The sequence below is a fragment of the Ananas comosus genome, linkage group 4 (genome assembly GCF_001540865.1).
Source record: "Ananas comosus cultivar F153 linkage group 4, ASM154086v1, whole genome shotgun sequence".
NCBI lineage: Eukaryota > Viridiplantae > Streptophyta > Magnoliopsida > Poales > Bromeliaceae > Ananas > Ananas comosus.
In genome coordinates this window covers 11,845,434-11,862,407 of record NC_033624.1, presented here as the reverse complement: position 1 = coordinate 11,862,407, position 16,974 = coordinate 11,845,434, and the positions used below count along the sequence as shown (strand labels likewise).

At 34.4% G+C, this 16,974-nt stretch overlaps 1 protein-coding gene and 1 non-coding gene across 6 annotated transcripts; both read left to right on the top strand.

Annotated features, from left to right (window-relative positions):
- On the top strand, positions 55 to 14,990 carry LOC109708868 (cleavage stimulation factor subunit 77). Of its 5 annotated transcripts, none has more exons than XM_020230762.1 (24): positions 55 to 322; positions 418 to 486; positions 638 to 700; positions 1,272 to 1,381; positions 1,900 to 2,000; positions 2,219 to 2,280; positions 2,384 to 2,524; positions 2,728 to 2,856; positions 3,991 to 4,037; positions 4,566 to 4,629; positions 5,342 to 5,462; positions 8,626 to 8,684; positions 8,760 to 8,828; positions 8,907 to 9,047; positions 9,967 to 10,031; positions 10,248 to 10,344; positions 11,061 to 11,120; positions 11,998 to 12,150; positions 12,657 to 12,720; positions 12,799 to 12,909; positions 13,035 to 13,067; positions 13,676 to 13,831; positions 14,120 to 14,341; positions 14,586 to 14,990. In XM_020230762.1, the coding sequence occupies exons 1-24, from the start codon at positions 305 to 307 to the stop codon at positions 14,750 to 14,752; spliced, it is 2,322 nt and encodes a 773-aa protein (XP_020086351.1). In that variant the 5' UTR covers positions 55 to 304; the 3' UTR covers positions 14,753 to 14,990. The 5 variants fall into 5 exon arrangements, with proteins under 5 accessions (XP_020086351.1, XP_020086350.1, XP_020086353.1 ...); XM_020230761.1 differs by having other exon boundaries at positions 12,793 to 12,909; XM_020230764.1 differs by lacking the exon at positions 13,035 to 13,067 and having other exon boundaries at positions 56 to 322.
- On the top strand, positions 15,855 to 15,928 carry TRNAE-UUC. The gene has a single exon. It is a non-coding gene; the product is annotated as a tRNA-Glu (tRNA).

Sequence of the window (16,974 nt, the reverse complement as noted above, 5' to 3'; positions counted from 1 at the left end):
AAAAAAAAACAGAGTTGAGTAGTTCTTTCAGAAATATCTGTAGTGGAGGGTTCTCAGTGCATTTTTTTTCTTCCGGAGTTTCGACTCTCTCCTGAAGGGAAAGAAACAAATTGATTATAAAAAAAAAAAAGCCCTCGTCGTATCAGCGGATTCTCTCCAATCCATGGCTAATTAAAATCCTAGCGTTTCTTCAATCGGTTCTCTAACCATTCCCCTACTTCCATGGCGCTTTTCGATCTCTTTTTTCCCAAAAATTTGGTAGGAAAATCGAAGCTTTTGAGTTGATTCATCAAGAATCAATCGAATGGCCGAGGAGTTAAAGGTAATCGTGGAACCCTCTTTTGTTTTTGCCCTCTAATTTCTAGGGTTAGGGTTTATCTCTCTCCAATACTTTGATGCTATTATTTTGAATGTAAGGGTGGGAGTGGCGGGACTACCGATATCTATAATGTCGAAGCTGCTGAAATTCTTGCAAATGAAGCGTTGGTGAGAAATTTTTTCAATGTTTTTTTTTTTTTTAAATTTGATCATATGGTGATTTCCTATTCATTTCAGTGGATTTTGGTATATTCGTTTAAAAAATTTTCTAAATTTTCTAATTTTTTGTCTATTTATTGAGTTGTGTTTATGTTTTTAGCTTCTTCCGATATCTGAGGCGGCGCCGATTTATGAGAAGCTTCTTTCGACCTTCCCGACGGCTGTAAGTTACTTTTTTTGTGGTGACATTGTTTGATTCTTGCATCTTGAAATGAATAACTGCACATGCCCCCGCTCGTCATAGATAAAACTTATTTATGTTAACAAGAAACTAAGCTTTTCGGGGCAATTGCATTGTTCCAAAGATTAAAACCGTTAAACAAAAGTAAAACTGTAATCACTTTCAAATCTGGTTGGATTCAATGAAAGACCTGCTATCTTTTCCAGCCACGAAAAGTTGGGCTTAGCTGGATGAGTAGATTTTTGGTGGACTTTGGTTATCATGAATCCTATTCTAAAGATTTTTGGTCACCATTGTGCTCAAAATTTTGGCCAACTTAAGTAATCATTCACAGTCACGCGGTGAGTGGAGTTGCGCTTGGACATTCTCCTCATCTATTAACAATTTAAAAAAGTTGATAAAAAATTATTAAATCAATTGCAATTATATTATAATCGTCCTATCTAAAGTATTTGACATCATTCCACTTTGTCAATTTGGATAATGAGGTTTTGAAACGATGTTTGTGGTAGTTTTCATACGACGTCTTGTGGTTTGCATCTGAATTTTGTAGGCCAAGTATTGGAAGCAGTATGTGGAGGCATATATGGCTGTAAACAATGACGAAGCCACAAAGCAGATATTTAGCCGGTGCTTATTGAATTGCCTTCAGATTTCTCTTTGGTAAGACTCCTATCTGGGTACATGCAATTCTTTTCATCTAGTCAATTTTCTGTAGCAATCATTTTTTAGTACTTGTAGGTAATGTGTTCAAATTGCAAACAATCAGTACATTCACAGCTCTCTTCCACGATGTAGATATTCCTGCTGCAAATTAAAAACCTTCGCAGCACAGTATCGCATCGACACCCGCTGCAAATCAAGAAAATTTTTCTTTACTTGTATCACTGTGTATTTTCGTTTTGTTGATGTTGATTGGAAAGAGCTACGTGACATTTTATCTGGATTCCTTATAGAGGGAATCTTGTTGATCGTATTTGTTGATTCTTATGGAGTCTACTTTCTTTTCTGGGTAGAAGGCTATTTCATGCATATTATGTGAAATTTTCCTCATCACTTAATCTAGTTTAGCAATTTTGCACATACTTTGTTGTTAAACTATGAAGGTACCTAATTTCTCTTAGTTGATTGCAGTATGAAGTATTTGATTTTAACTTTTTGTTCGATAATTCAACTTGTAGGCGCTGTTACATTCGCTTCATCAGAAAAGTGAATGAAAAGAAGGGAACTGATGGTCTTGAAGAAACCAAGAAGGCTTTTGATTTTTTGCTGAGCTACGTTGGTAGGCAGAGGCTTATGGATGTTTGAATTTCTTTACTGATTTAATACAATGTTTAGTTGCTTTGCTTTTGTAAGGTTGTACTATGACCATTCTACCTTATGCTGAATTGTGACCAGGCGATAAATTAGACTAGGTGGTGAATAATATTAGTTCCTGTTCAATCTTTTTGAACTATCTCAGTGAATTTTAATGCCTTACAAATGATAAAAATCCTCCAGGCTCTGACATTGCATCTGGACCCATTTGGATGGAATACATTACTTTCTTGAAATCGATGCCGGTCTGTTAAGTGCCTTCCAAATCTCTATTCTTCTTTGTGTCATCTATTTTTTTTTCGCCTGTCTAATATTTCTATTCTTTTATATTTCTGAAATCCTCTTTAGGCTACAACAGTTCAGATAGAATCGCAGCGCATGACGTCTGTGCGGAAAGTATACCAAAAAGCAATTGTCATTCCGACTCATCATGTTGAACAGCTGTGGAAGGAATATGAGAGTTTTGAGAACTCTGTTAGCCGTGCATTGGTAATTATTTGGCACGATAACTCAGAAGCATTTATTTTCAAGCTAATTTGATTCTATCCTCACAGTTCGTTATTGTCAACCATTGAAACTGTAACTAAATACTTGTGCACTTACAGATTTTTATTTGTCAAGATTAATAGTTCTTGTTTGCCTAAGATAACTGTAGAATACACTTTCTTTGCAAAATGACCTTTTTTTTCCAGGCAAAAGGTCTATTATCTGAGTATCAATCAAAGTTTAATAGCGCTAAAGCTGTGTATAGAGAGCGAAAGAAATACATTGATGATATTGATTGGAACATGCTTGCCATTCCCCCAACTGGTTCTTCCAAGGTACATTTTCTTGTTACAATAATCTTTTCCTTGTCTTTTCCTCTTATCAACATTTGTTTCTATGGGATAGTTCCATTTTATTTTGTCATATTAACTTAATTTATAGCATTCTTAATTTATAGCATAATAGGAACAACAAATGCCCAGGGATGTAAAAATCTATTTTCTCAAAAGTTCATGGTGGATCATGGGTGCATAGCAGCTAGGGGGATTCATAGTGCATGGGAGATTGTGGGCATTATAGTGGGTGCTATGAACCCAAGGCGAGCTTTGAACATTATTATTTTTTTTCATTTTCTTAGTGGTTGAAAACTCAATTCTTACCATGTGTACACTAGTATCTCTTGTGAAACTCATGCAAAAATATATTTATAACTAGACATTATAAAAGTCAAATCATATAAAGTTTGGAAGTATCAAAATAGGAAAGGATTTATGAGTTAATAAATTATTGCAGATAATTATTTCATTATTTATAAATCAGCAAATACGCCATATTCTGAAATTACAGGGCCTTGCCTTTCTCTTTCCTTTTTTTTCCAATTATTCTATTTCAACTTCTGTCAAATTAGGATATCTCTCTTACATTCTTATCTATGAAGATATGCAAAACTAGTCTGCTCCATTCTCACCATACATATTACTGCTGTGGCCTTGTTTCCTCGTGCACCCAGCTCTTTGCAGGGTCTCCACCCCTCAACCCCCTCCACCTTCCACTTCTTTCATGGCCTAGTTGGGAGAAGAGTCATTTTTATCCAACAAGCAAAAATTTAGCCCAAAGTGGCAAAAACAGGCCCAATTTGCAAAACTAGGAGAAGAAAAGCATATCCTTCATTTTTTTTTCTTTATTTATATTCACAAAACCACCTTATCTATCCAGACATTCTATTATACTCTTGTTTCGTTTTCCAAGTAATAATGTTTCTGTATAATTCTGTGTACCACTAGAGTTAAAAGTGTTCTGCTTGATTTAATTGATTATGCTCACCTTTTTTTTCATGGATTGTAATCCTATAATCTTAGTCTTCCCCAGTGGCTTGTAATGTTAGGCTATCTTGTGCTACTTCTATATGAAAGAATTGTAGAGTAGTGTCAATTTAATCAGAGAAGGTAACTCTTTAGTGCGTTGGGCAGGAAGAGCAGCAATGCATGGCATGGAAAAGACTTATAGCCTTTGAAAAGTAAGTGAAATTTGGTAGCCATCTTCCTTTGAAATTACACACATTAGAACTCTAGAAACTGAAGTTTTTTCTAGAAATATCATCTTCATTTTTTTCTCTATGTGAAAATATCAAATGTATCATATTGGGCCAGCTCTACAAGTGGAGTCAAGTTGGTTTGATGTTCCTTTCTTGAAAGTCTCACTTTAGACAGGCTTGGCCCTGACATTTTAGACTATTTAATTTGATTCTTATATGTTTGGGGCTTATTAAAGGATATGCTACTACTGAAGACTGAAAGCAGACTGATCCTTTCATTAGTTCTGCATTTGAATTTGATAAAAAAGTTTTCCACCTCATACTTCATACTATTTCTCTTCAGAGGGAACCCACAAAGGATCGATGCAACATCTGATTCTTATACGTTTGCTGCTTATTAAAGGATATGCTACTACTGAAGACTGAAAGCAGACTGATCCTTTCATTAGTTCTGCATTTGAATTTGATAATAAAGTTTTCCACCTTATACTTCATATGATTTCTCTTCAGAGGGAACCCACAAAGGATCGATGCAACATCTGCTAATAGGAGGGTCACCTTTACCTATGAGCAGGTATGCACCATGATGTTTTTATATTTAATATTGTACAGATTTGTAGTTTATAAATGGATTCAGCTATGGGTTAGCCTATCGTTCTTTTAAAGTTCTGGAATACTAAATATGTCTGAAAGTGAGTTCCGTGGTTTATGCTATTTGCTGCTGATACTGTCTTTTTAGTGTTCCAAACAGGGTTGAATGGTAGGTAAGTAGGGAGAAGAAATACAGAAAGTTGAAATCCAAAGATTTCAAAAATAAAGTGAGAAGTGTTATAAAAACTGCTGGTTAGGTGCCTAGGTGGTATTCCTAGTCTTTTTCTAGCTGGGCATCCTTGGTGCCACCTGCCTGATTGTCTATGGCAGAATCTTACCTTCTATTGTACATCCAATCTTCAAGCGAGGGATGCAATGTCAAATGTCAGTAATTAGAGGTTTTTATAACATTCTTGTCCTCAATTCTTTCAAATAGATGACAATACATTTTTTCTAAGATTGCACGGTGGCATGCGTCATCCTAGACTGCTCACACTTGGCATTGGATGACCCTATGAGTGCTGCTCATAATACTATTATAGTATACGATCTAAATCAGTTAGTCTGATCTTTCGAGTTTATTAAAGACAACCTAAAACTCGTCTGCTCTTAACTTATGACTATTTCTCTTCTATAAATTTGACTAACAGATTGCCTCTAAGAATTCCATTTTGTTTTTCTTTGTTCATTTTCAGTGCCTGATGTATCTCTATCATTACCCTGATATATGGTATGACTATGCTACCTGGCATGCAAAGACTGGTTCTGTGGATTCTGCTGTTAAAGTATTTCAGCGAGCTTTAAAGGCACTTCCTGGTAGATGATTTTACTTTAAGCTTCACTTGCACTGTATCAGTTGAGATTTTCTTGTTGACAAATCCATAATTATTTCTACAATAGTCACAGCTAATAATTCTTATCTTTGAGATGAGAACAGCAGGGGCCAGAAGACTTACTGATGTTGACACTAAATAATAGCAAAATTTAATGATTTTCCTTTAAAATACATCCTTTACAAGTTTGGCAACCTTTACTATGTCGCTTGCAGGTTTTATGAAGTCAAATTGCAAAAACTAAGGCAGTTTTATTTCATCTTGATGCTAGGTTAATAAGTTGACGGTTGCGAATTCTTCCCAATCCATTGAAAGAGAAGGGGCAAACTATTTATGTCTACGAACCTTAAAATTTTGGTTTGACGGCTGCTTTAGTTTGGTTCTCATAATGTTATAGAGTAGCAATGTAATTATGTTACATGAAAGCCCAAGAAGTTTAGTTTGATAAATAATGATACTTGCTTTTTATGAGTAAGTGTTTAGACATTAATGGTGAAATTTACCAAAAAAAACACAAGCTTTTTTAAATAGAAACATGTCATATTCAAATTGGTTTGAGTTATTCACTGACACAACCAATTTACACAATAATTATAAAATCCTAATAACCCAATTGTTGGGAGAATGAGAGGTTCGTATATTTGACTAGCACATTAGTACTAATAATTAGGCTTAGGCATTTTGAACTAGTAGTTTGGACTTAACAAGCTGTTAGCGATAGTGACCTGAATCATTACATATGTATTAGAGACCAAATTTCAGCCTGAAGTGTTGGAGCTAAGTGCTATACAGGACAAAGTACTACACAATAGAATTGGTGTGAGCAACCTCTTGAACCTATAGATGCCACTATTAGAATCTCATTTCACTTGGTGATTCTGGACTATTTTTGTGATTGGGCTTGACTAGGATGCTAGGGCATAACGGGAGGAGCTTGTAACACCTCAATAATCTTATGTTGGATAATTTGGGAGCATGAGAGGGCCATATATTTGACTAGCACAGCAATATGATTAAGTTTTAGCATTTTGGTTGGTGGTATGGGTTCAACAAGTTGCTAGTACTAGTGCGTCTGGTTGTTATAATAATTTTTCATTTTTGTGACCTATTAACATGTAAAGATCACATATTAGTTTTGTGCATAATAGAGTAACTCATAATTTTCTAATGTGCGCCGCTAGTTTTTTTTTGGGTAATATCACATTAGATCAACATGGGTTCAAGAACACACTAGTGGGTACATAATGTCATCCATAGTATTTATACGCTCTTTATTGGACACTAGTCACGTTATAGGTGGATAGAAGGTCACGCGCGTTGGGGGCGTCTGCCATGTTATGGGTAGATGGAAGGTCATCCGCATGGGGTCCATCTAGTCATGTCCTATGGGTGATGTGGCAAGAAGTAGGAAGTGGATGACATGGAAAAATTTTCTTGTGCTCGTCCAGCACGTCAATAAAAAATAATCCTATTATGTATGACTTTGGACATCTTGAAATCTAAATTTAAATATTAAAAACTCAGATGTTACTTAATATATACTAGCAACATGTCATTGTGATGCACGTCTAGCAACCATATACATACGGTAAACATTCGGTATAAAATATATATTGCTTAAACAAAATTGACATAAATTTGTTGGATAATTGCATAAGTTGCACATTCATAAATTTATGTTAGCAAATTCAAAATAGAACTTTGCTGAACAACGGCCTATTTTGTGATAATCACATGAAATGCTAATTAACTTTCTCCTTTTCCTTTGTTAAAGGATGTGAAACAACTGTTGTTCTTCAAATGCGTAAGCTGTCAAAGAACGATGTTTTTATCCTTTATTCAATATTCCCCCTCACATTTGGGCTTGCGACTTTTTAATAGGCCTAAGATGTGGGCTTAAATTAAATGAGAGCGAACTAAATGGAGCTAGGATCCTAGTGGGATTTGAACTTAAGACCTCCTGCTCTGATACCATGTTGAAGAATATGAAACAGTTATTGTTCTCCGAAAGCTTATGTTGTCAAAGAATGGTGTTTTTATCTTTTATACTCAACACCCTTCATTTTTTCAATTTCCTCAAGATAGTGTTTTGCTACTTGTGAAGATAACATTGGTACAACGTTCAGAACACAAATTTGTCTAATTGAAGATCCAATGTCTTCTTTAGACATCTCAATGAAAAATGTTGAATCTTGCCATGCTACTCGATTCAGAAATTTCAATGCTATTTGATAGCTGTTCCCCTATAAAAGTAATTATTCGTAAAACTGAAAATTCATTTCGCAATTATTCATTTGTTTAAATGATTTAAGATTTTCAAATTTCTTAAGTTTGGAAGCTGGAATACCAAGTAGTTTTTCTACAATTTCATCAAATATGGGAACATTCATCGATATGTTACTATCACTCACTCAAGCTTTAGCTAAATATCTCTGGCATTCAAATGAATTGAGTTAGAAATTTCTTTTTATTGGACTAATAGTAGTATTTGAAATAATACCTTAATCTTCCACTGGGAACTTCTGTAGAGCAGTTTATACTCCAATACACTCCTGTTTAGCTTTTCCCATTTCTTTTTACACCTTATTTATCCCACAAACCATAAACCATGATTAGTAAATATTTTAGGAATCTGTCCAATTGCCGTATACATACTGTCCTGCATCAGTGGAGAATTGTAAAAACAGATTATTACAACTTAGAGCAAATCTGTTAAACAGATTATTGCAATTTGTAATATATGTTGTATTTTACTAATTTTTGTATTAAATACTCCTACAACAGTGTCGGCTAGCATATTCTCAACTTAAGGAGACCAAATCCAACAATTCTTTTACATTTTCTTATTAGACTCAATTTCATGTCTAAGATAAACTTTGTGGAAAATTCTTACATCCTAAAGGGATGACCTGACTGCACTCTGCGTAATCTGTGAATACCTGGTATAATTTAATACAAGGGGTTTTCGTTTGGCAGTAAAAGGAATTGAATGTTGAAAGAATTTCATTTTATATTTAATTTCGGAATGACCTTGGTGTACTCATTAACATTTTTTTTCATTTTGCAAGTAAAACCTGTGTATTGAATTTGTTAATTTGTGACTCTTTCCTTTTTGAGAATGTAAATATTTGTGCAAATCTTTGTAGATTCTGAATTATTGAGGTATGCCTATGCGGAACTGGAAGAGTCCCGAGGAGCAATTCAGGTTTAGCATAAACATCTTTTGCATTCAAATCCTATGCCAAAAGCGGATTTCGTGCTAAAGAAAATTTTCATGCAGTCTGCGAAAAAAATATATGAGTCTCTTCTGGCCAATAGTGTCAATGTAACATCGCTCACTCACATTCAGGCGAGTCTCCTTGCTTCATCTTAACATATGAGTATCTTATTATTTGTTTTATGTTTGTAACATCTTTTCATATTACAGTTCATTCGGTTCTTAAGGAGAACTGAAGGCATTGAAGCTGCTAAAAAATATTTCCTGGATGCGCGGAAGTCTCCAAGCTGCACATATCATGTGTTTGTTGCTTATGCCACAATGGCCTTTTGCCTCGACAAGGATGCAAAGGTTGTTAAAGATCGAAACATCTTTTATGTTCTGATTATATTTGTCCATTGTTGTCCCTTGGCCAAGTTTGCCTTGTGAATCCAATATAAGTTTCATGATTTATTCATGTAGTGAAATTAGTTGACAACGATGTACATATATATGATTTTAGTATGCCATTTCTTTAAATATTCTTTTCCTTTATGATGAAACTTTTATGTCTGATATGGATGCATTGGCTATGTATGCCCAAGCTCCTTAAGCTGAATGAGCATTGGAAGCCTCCCTATGAAGTTGAGAAGTATAAGAAAATTTTTGGCTCTTTTGGCTAAACATAGGAAAGTTCTAGTATACCCATAGGGTTCAAGAAAATGTAGAAACTTGTTTTTATTTTGAGTGGACGAAGACCTTATAGGTCCGTCTTATTTATGTGCAGGTAGGGTCTTTAACACCTCACCTTCAATCTGTGGACATTGTAGTCAGGTACCTGCTGATTCTAGAATTAACTGATTGAAGGTGTTTGTGAGCTATTAGCTAGTAGTAATGTAATGCTTGGTCGCTGTTTTAATTTCATGTTAGTTTCTGTCCTCAAAAATGGAAGTTTGAGTTATTCAGCAAACACGTCTGCCTTTATTTCATGGCTACAAGAAGCTCATATCTCGGAAAGCCACAAAAGGCCAAATCTTGTTTCTCTGGTTTCTTGATATTGTAAAAATTGCTTTGTAGTGATATTTTATAATTTTCATAATATTGCACTTTTTTTGTATGCCACCTATGTTCACTTTTGTTTCTCATTGTGCTGTCAGAGAAGTTATAATATTGTGTACATGGCAAGTATCAAATGCAAATTTTTCATTTGATTACTTAATCGGACTATTTCTGCTCATTCCCCACCCCTAAAAACTCTATAGAGGTACTAATAAATTTTTTTATATTGCAGATGGCTCACAGTGTTTTTGAGGCTGGCCTAAATAAATTTATGCATGAGCCTGGATACATCCTTGAGTATGTGCTTTTCTCTCCCTTAACAGTTGATGCAGCAGTAGTGGGTACTTCCAAGCGTAGTGAACTAGGAAACAAACTTATGTGTTCAGTTATTTGTAGATAGGTGGTGTGTATAGGCTTTTATTCCCTTCTTAAAAAATTCATGACTTTGCATGGTTTGTTAAATTAAAACTTGTAAAATCTAGATTTTGAAGTAATGATTTTTTTGGGTCTCAGATATGCAGATTTCTTGTGCCGTTTAAATGATGATAGAAATGTCCGTGCTCTGTTTGAGCGGGCTCTCAGCATACTGCCCCCAGAAGAGTCTGTCGAGGTATGATTAGATTAACATTTTCCTTTTAATTTACTTAGAAATCCTTCTTTACTAAATAGGGCTAGTCCTCTCCTGAGCCACATAATCAGCATACTAGTATTGCCAAAGTATCTCCAGCAGGGGTCTCATTGTGAAGTCATCATGCAGCTGCCCTCCTTATGACCCTTTATTATACTTCTTGGAAGAAAAGCTTATTGGCAGTCCCTGCAAAGTTCAGTGTTTCACTGCATCTACATTTTATCTTTTTTTGTTTTCAATTTGTCATTCCTAGGTACAATTTTGAGGACAAAATAGACTCTTATAATGATACATAAAGAAAAGAAATCTGCCTATTTGAAAGATAATTCTTATTTGATGTGGCAAGTCAATTTCTTGGAATTTACTTAATGCCTAGTTTACATTTGTCAGCAAATGTATAGGTGTAAACAGTTGAATGAAACTTGTGTGGTTCTTTAGTTACACCCTGAAGAAACGGCACAGTTAAATGGAATTTAAATCGAACATGCAACTTCTTTTTATATTATTGGTACTTTAAGCTATTTAAATCAAGCTGCCTATTGCCTATATATTCTTTAGTTTGTGAATGAATTCTGCTAGACATATGCATTGATTGTTGTCAGGTGTCAACTATCACTTAGACCTTATTGTTTCGTTTACACAGAACAGGCACACATGTGCTTATTTCATTGATATCTCATGTAGATCTTCACTTGTAGGTGTGGAAACGCTTTACTCAGTTTGAACAGACATATGGTGATTTGTCAAGCATGTTGAAGGTATGAGCTTGTTTCATTGTTTCAGCATATTTATTGTTGTGATGACAAATCGAAATTAAAGAGAGTTCAATTGTGGAAATTATTTAAGCTGATGTTTTTTGAATCATTTTGTGAATAAAGAAACGCATTCTTTTACCCTTCTACCTACTTTTCTGTATGGACCTGAGTTTAAGGTGGTTGTTTTAATATTATCTAATTTATTTTACTATTAGACTCGACAAAAACTTTATTTAGCTCGAATATTCATCTGTCAACCTCCTTACTTTTAATACTTACTATTTCTAAGTAGCTTGTTTTTCAAATATTTTTGGTGTACTTCTTGACATATATCTAAACCATGCTCAAATTGAGTCAGCTACAAAGCTTCTGAAAGGAAAAAAAACAACTATTTTCTTATCTGAAATTGGAAAAATGTGCAGTCACCTGTCACTGTGTTTGTATGTGTTATTCATCAAAAAACGAGAAATTGAATGACTTGATATACTCTTTTTTGCTTTGACAAAAGTACTTATCTTCTGTACTAAGAGATAGAAACCATATCAGTTACCTTGCGTAGAATATTGAAAGACTTACTATATATTAAGGATTTTCTTAACCTGACAATGAAAGTAACTTTCATGCATCTCCTAGGAAGCATTGCTCATTGTTCCACTTTCTGTTGTGTTACAATGTCTTAACATGTTCTGTTCTATTTTTTCCATGATTACGCTATCAACTTTAACCACCTACACCTGCATCCATATTTTAGCAGGTAGACAGTATTCATACTCTGAGGATCTTGTCACTCTCATTCTTTTCAACAAAATATATGGTATTATTTTTTCTGTAGTTTTTTCTCGGTGATTAAATGTATCATATGTTATTCTTTATATCACAGGTTGAACAAAGGAGAAAGGAAGCTTTATCTAGGACAGCAGAGGATGGTTCATCGGCATTGGAAAACACTTTATATGATGTTGTTTCCCGCTATAGTTTTATGGATCTTTGGCCATGCTCTTCGAAAGATTTGGATCATTTGGCTCAGCAAGAGGTATGCATGGCCTCCAAATATTGTATATTTTGTCAGTTTCAATTGAATTTGCATAGTTTTCTGCTAATGAAATAGTTGTATCTTCAATAGTTTGCTCATTATTGAGCTTTTGTGTAGCATTAGGTTGTTTCTAGAAATATGATGTTATGCTTTGTTCTCAATCCATCCATTTTATTTCTCCTTACAACAGTCATAAGAGCTTCTATTGTTATAAGGATTTTGGTGGTTGTTATAGTTGTATGAGGAACCTTCATAAGTTGGTGTATTTATTTGGTAGATTCAATAGATTTCTTGGAGGAACTGAACTAAAAAATTCAGAAAACTGGATATGGGAATAGAACCAAACTTACATGAACCACCCAGAACTTTAGGAAACTATTACATATATGCGCAGCCTTCTGAACTATGAGATTCTGTAGGCTATGGAACATAGGAAATCGTTCAGCTTATATATATATTTTGTTGTATTGCCCCTAAATAGGAGTGTTTTCATGTTGGCATTACAGTGGCTTGCAAAGAACATGAATAAAGTTGACAAACCAACTTTGCAAAATGGAAGCAGTGCCTTAGGTACACGTAATTTCTTCTTTCAATATGCCGTGATTTGATATGGATAAAATGATGTTAATGAGTTTTCTTTAGGTTCAGAGAAGGCCCCTGTTGGACTTGCAACAAATAATAAGGTCTCACCACCATCTACAAAAGTTGTTCTTCCAGATACTTCTCGAATGGTCGTATATGATCCTAGACAGACAAAAGGTGGAATGTTTTATAATTTGAATCTTTTTTTGTGTTCAATTAATATATGTGATGCAGGAATTGGTGATTCTGAGGCCAATTTCTTTCTCTGCTTTTGGCTGCCTTTTGGATTTAAAATTGCGTAGATGCTGATGCTTTTGTTATGGGCCTGCATATAGGTTGTTTCTCGTTCTAATGAGTATACATGTACCTCATTCTAATGCTTATCACAATTCACTGCATTTAGCCTTGTGCGTTAAGTGGATATCATCATTTCATGCCTGGCGCTTAATTTTGAGCTTCAGATGAGTCAACAATATGATTAATATTTTCATGCTTCTGTTTTTCCTTGCCACACTAATTAATTAATTATATTGTTTTGTACTTGAGTATTCCTTGTTGATGAACTAAGTAGGCCAATATTTTATTTATTTTTGGCTAATACAGAATTTCTCAAGCTATTATATATTTACTTCCTCTTTAGTTGAATGGACTTACTGGATTTCAGATCTCTCTTCCTGATTATATCAGCCATAGTTGTATCTTGAAATATTTCTTCTCTGAGTTATTATTGTTTGGATAATACTTGGCAAAGAAGGTATGTATCTCTGGTAGATCAGCTAGTTGCAATAGATATCCACTTCCGTCATCATGCATTCTTATCCTCTTGTAGATTTTTATTGCTTCTCGCTGCCATCATTTATATGCAATTTTCTTGGAATACAGAGGACTTGTCATTTCTCAGAAATAATATGTATGATTTTGATTTTTGAATCTCTTTTATCAGGTCCCGAGTTTTCAGCGCCCTCTAGCGTAAATAGTTCTACCTCCACTTTAGCTCTTCTTGGCGCTGGCACTGGAACTACACAGGGAATTGATGAGATTTTGAAAGTGCTCTCTCCTCCATTGGTTGCCTTCATCACCCAGTTGCCTTCTGTTAAAGGTACCCATGATTCATAATTTTTCTGTTTTTTTTAGAGCTGATGTAAGCCTAGGTGGTGGGCTTCGAAGAAATCATCATCACAACTTTGTAAAATTTCTTAGTAACCAAAGAGATCATTGTGCAAATGCCCACTATAATAGAACCAAAAATTTTCAGCAGTTCAGCGATAAATGAGGTTTTTGTATATTCATTTGGTTCTGTTTTCCTCATTTCTTTCTCTTATATTTGGGTGAGAGATTATTGAAATACCGAAGCCAATTTGTTTCTAATATTATATTAAAATGACAGGGCCATCACCGGATCTGGATGTAGTATTATCTATTTTGCTGCAGAGCTCCATACCGGTTGGAAACATTGGTAAACCTGCTTCTTCCTCCCAGCAAGTATTGACGGGTCCCGTCCCTAGCACTAGCGACATTTCTGGCTCCAGCTGGTCACGGTTGAATCAGAATGGATCGGCTAATCGACTTCGGAGAGATGGACAACTTGGCAAAAGAAAAGATCTTGAAAGTACTCTCTCTCTCTCTCTCTCTCTCTCTCATATGGGTATCATGTAAGTCATTAGTTGATTAAGATTGCAAAACTCGTCGAAGGATACTGATAAGTGAATAGGTGGCTATTATTCGACCATTACAGTATCAAGAATTCATTTAGTTCATTGAAGTGTGATTGTGTTAATGTTTATATTTGGTTATAATCCGATTGCAGTTGGATTATACCGCGTCTTGTAATTTTGAGATTATCGTATCTGCAGGGCAAGAGGAAGATGATACTACAACAGTGCAGAGTCGGCCGCTCCCACAAGATGTCTTCAGGCTCCGGCAGATTCGGAAATCACGAGGCGTTAGCAATCCGCAGACGGGATCTGCCGCATCTGGCGGGAGCGCCTTTTCATGGGAGCAATCCATCAGCACTGATTAGTTACATAAAACTACCGAGCATTTGTATATATGCCAAATTAGTACTTTTAAGTTAAATACATAGGTAATCTATTCCCTAATTAATGGTTTCTAAAAGCTGTAGCATTTACTGGCTCCGCAACCTTTAGCCGGGGAAATGTATGAGTGTTATATTAGCTATGTTTAACCAAATACTTAATCAAGGTTTCGCATTTTGTTCTGATTTGTAATAACAAATTAATGCGGAGATTAAGAATTAACCAAACATAAAAATAGTTGTCACATTACATTGTGTATGTAAAAAAACAACTGTTTGAGGTGTCTATGTTTTCAACTCATTTCTTGAAAACAAATTTGTTATCCAAAATTTTACACTAATTTCATATAGAAATTTGCAGTTTATTGTGCCTAAACAACAGCAGTGTGGGAACATCTTTTTTTTTCCCCCTTTTTTCAGGAAAGTTTGTCACGATTAGATTTTCCAAACCAATCTCAATTTTTCGTAAATCTTTCAAATCCGATTGGCTAGTGGTTATTGAAGCTAATAGATAAAGCGGAATTAAGGGCAAAAGCATTATAGATCTGTGCTTTTTTATTTTTCGATGGGTTCACAAAAAAATATATTATAATCAATTTATCATAATATATGTAGTGTATTTTTATGGTCAGACTCAGTCAAACGCTCTACAGCTTTTAACAGAAATCACTTTTCCAAACTAAAATTAATTCTGCAGAAATCACTTTTCCAGAAGCTAGGCCAAACGGGCCCATAATCTCCTCACAATCTCACAATCTTAAAGAGAGCCTTAAAAGAAAATTTCAAGGGCTTGATAAATCACTGTTTTAAGTTATTAGGATTTAAATCTTCTCAACCGGTTCGTGCAAATGACAATTAGAAGCTCTAATTTAACGCTTGTGAAGAGTGCATGAATAAAACAGTATATTGAAGATTAATTGGAATCGCCTATCGCTCCTTAAATGCAAAGTAATTGGTAGTATAAATAGTGATCACAACGCGATTGAAAATAAATAATTGACGAACAACTATGATACTATTTATACATATCAATTATGTCAAAAACGTAATAAGTACAAATTTATTTATTTTACATATATTTGCAAAATCCGTTGTCGTCTAGTCCGGTTAGGATATCTGGCTTTCACCCAGACGACCCGGGTTCAAATCCCGGCAACGGAATATAATTTTTTTTAATTTTTTTTTCTTTTTGTATTAAAAATAAAATTGTCTTTGTAAATTGAATGGGATATTCTTTATTTTAGTTTATTTTTGTATTGAAAATAAAGTTGTCCTTGTAAATTCTAAAACACTTTCCCTCAAAAAATTTGGGGAATGAAAAAAAAAAAAAAATCAAAACATCATTTTTGATAGCTTAAGTTGTCGTACTAAAATATCACTTCTCTTAAAATCTTAGTTACTTAATTTAAATATCACTTTCCAATGGCTTATGCCTCTAGAAAATATTTTAGCGTAAAGTATTAAAACATATCAAATTGAGTCTAGTAAAGCATCTCAAATTAATATCTGTCTCTAGAGCAAGTGGCAAAGGGCTCGGTGGTTGGTATCCGAGACCTAAGTTCGAATCCTAGTTGATTCACATTTCCAGCTAAGTTTATTTTTAAATAAAATAAACGAAGCGGATAGCGTGCTATCTTTCTCTCAAAAAAAAAAAAAAAAAAAATACTGTCTATAGTGATTACTGCGCACATAACAATCCCAAGCTCTAATTAATTAAGCTTCTTTAAAACACAATAAAAGCCACATCCATGGATCAACTTCTACTGAACTTAGGGGTGTAAACGAGCCAAACACGAGCGAGCTGGGTCGGCTCATGTTCGGCTCGTTTATTAAACGAGCCGAACACGAGCTGGCTCGTTAAAGATTCGAGCCGAAAAATTCAGCTCGTGTTCGGCTCGTTTATTAACGAGCCGAACACAGAGCTGGCTCACGAGCTGGCCAACGAACAATAAATTAAAAAATATTTAGAATAAATATATATAAAAAATAAATTTATAAAATCTTATCCATTAGACTTTGATCTAATAGTTGAAACTTTACATATAAATGAGTCTTTTTATAATTAAGCTCGCATTTATATTTTTATTTTGCTAAAATTTAAATAATAAAAATATATATTATATATAATTATTTATTTATATACAAAAATATAAATTAAATAAATTATACAAATATAAAATATATGTATTCGAGCTGTTATCGAGCCG

Bases quoted from the DNA above. Each gene is read 5' to 3' on its own strand.
- LOC109708868 (XM_020230761.1), top strand. The intron at 5,463-8,625 runs GTAGATGATTTT...AAATCTTTGTAG, and splicing joins AGCTTTAAAGGCACTTCCTG to ATTCTGAATTATTGAGGTAT. The intron at 8,685-8,759 runs GTTTAGCATAAA...ATTTTCATGCAG, and splicing joins AGTCCCGAGGAGCAATTCAG to TCTGCGAAAAAAATATATGA.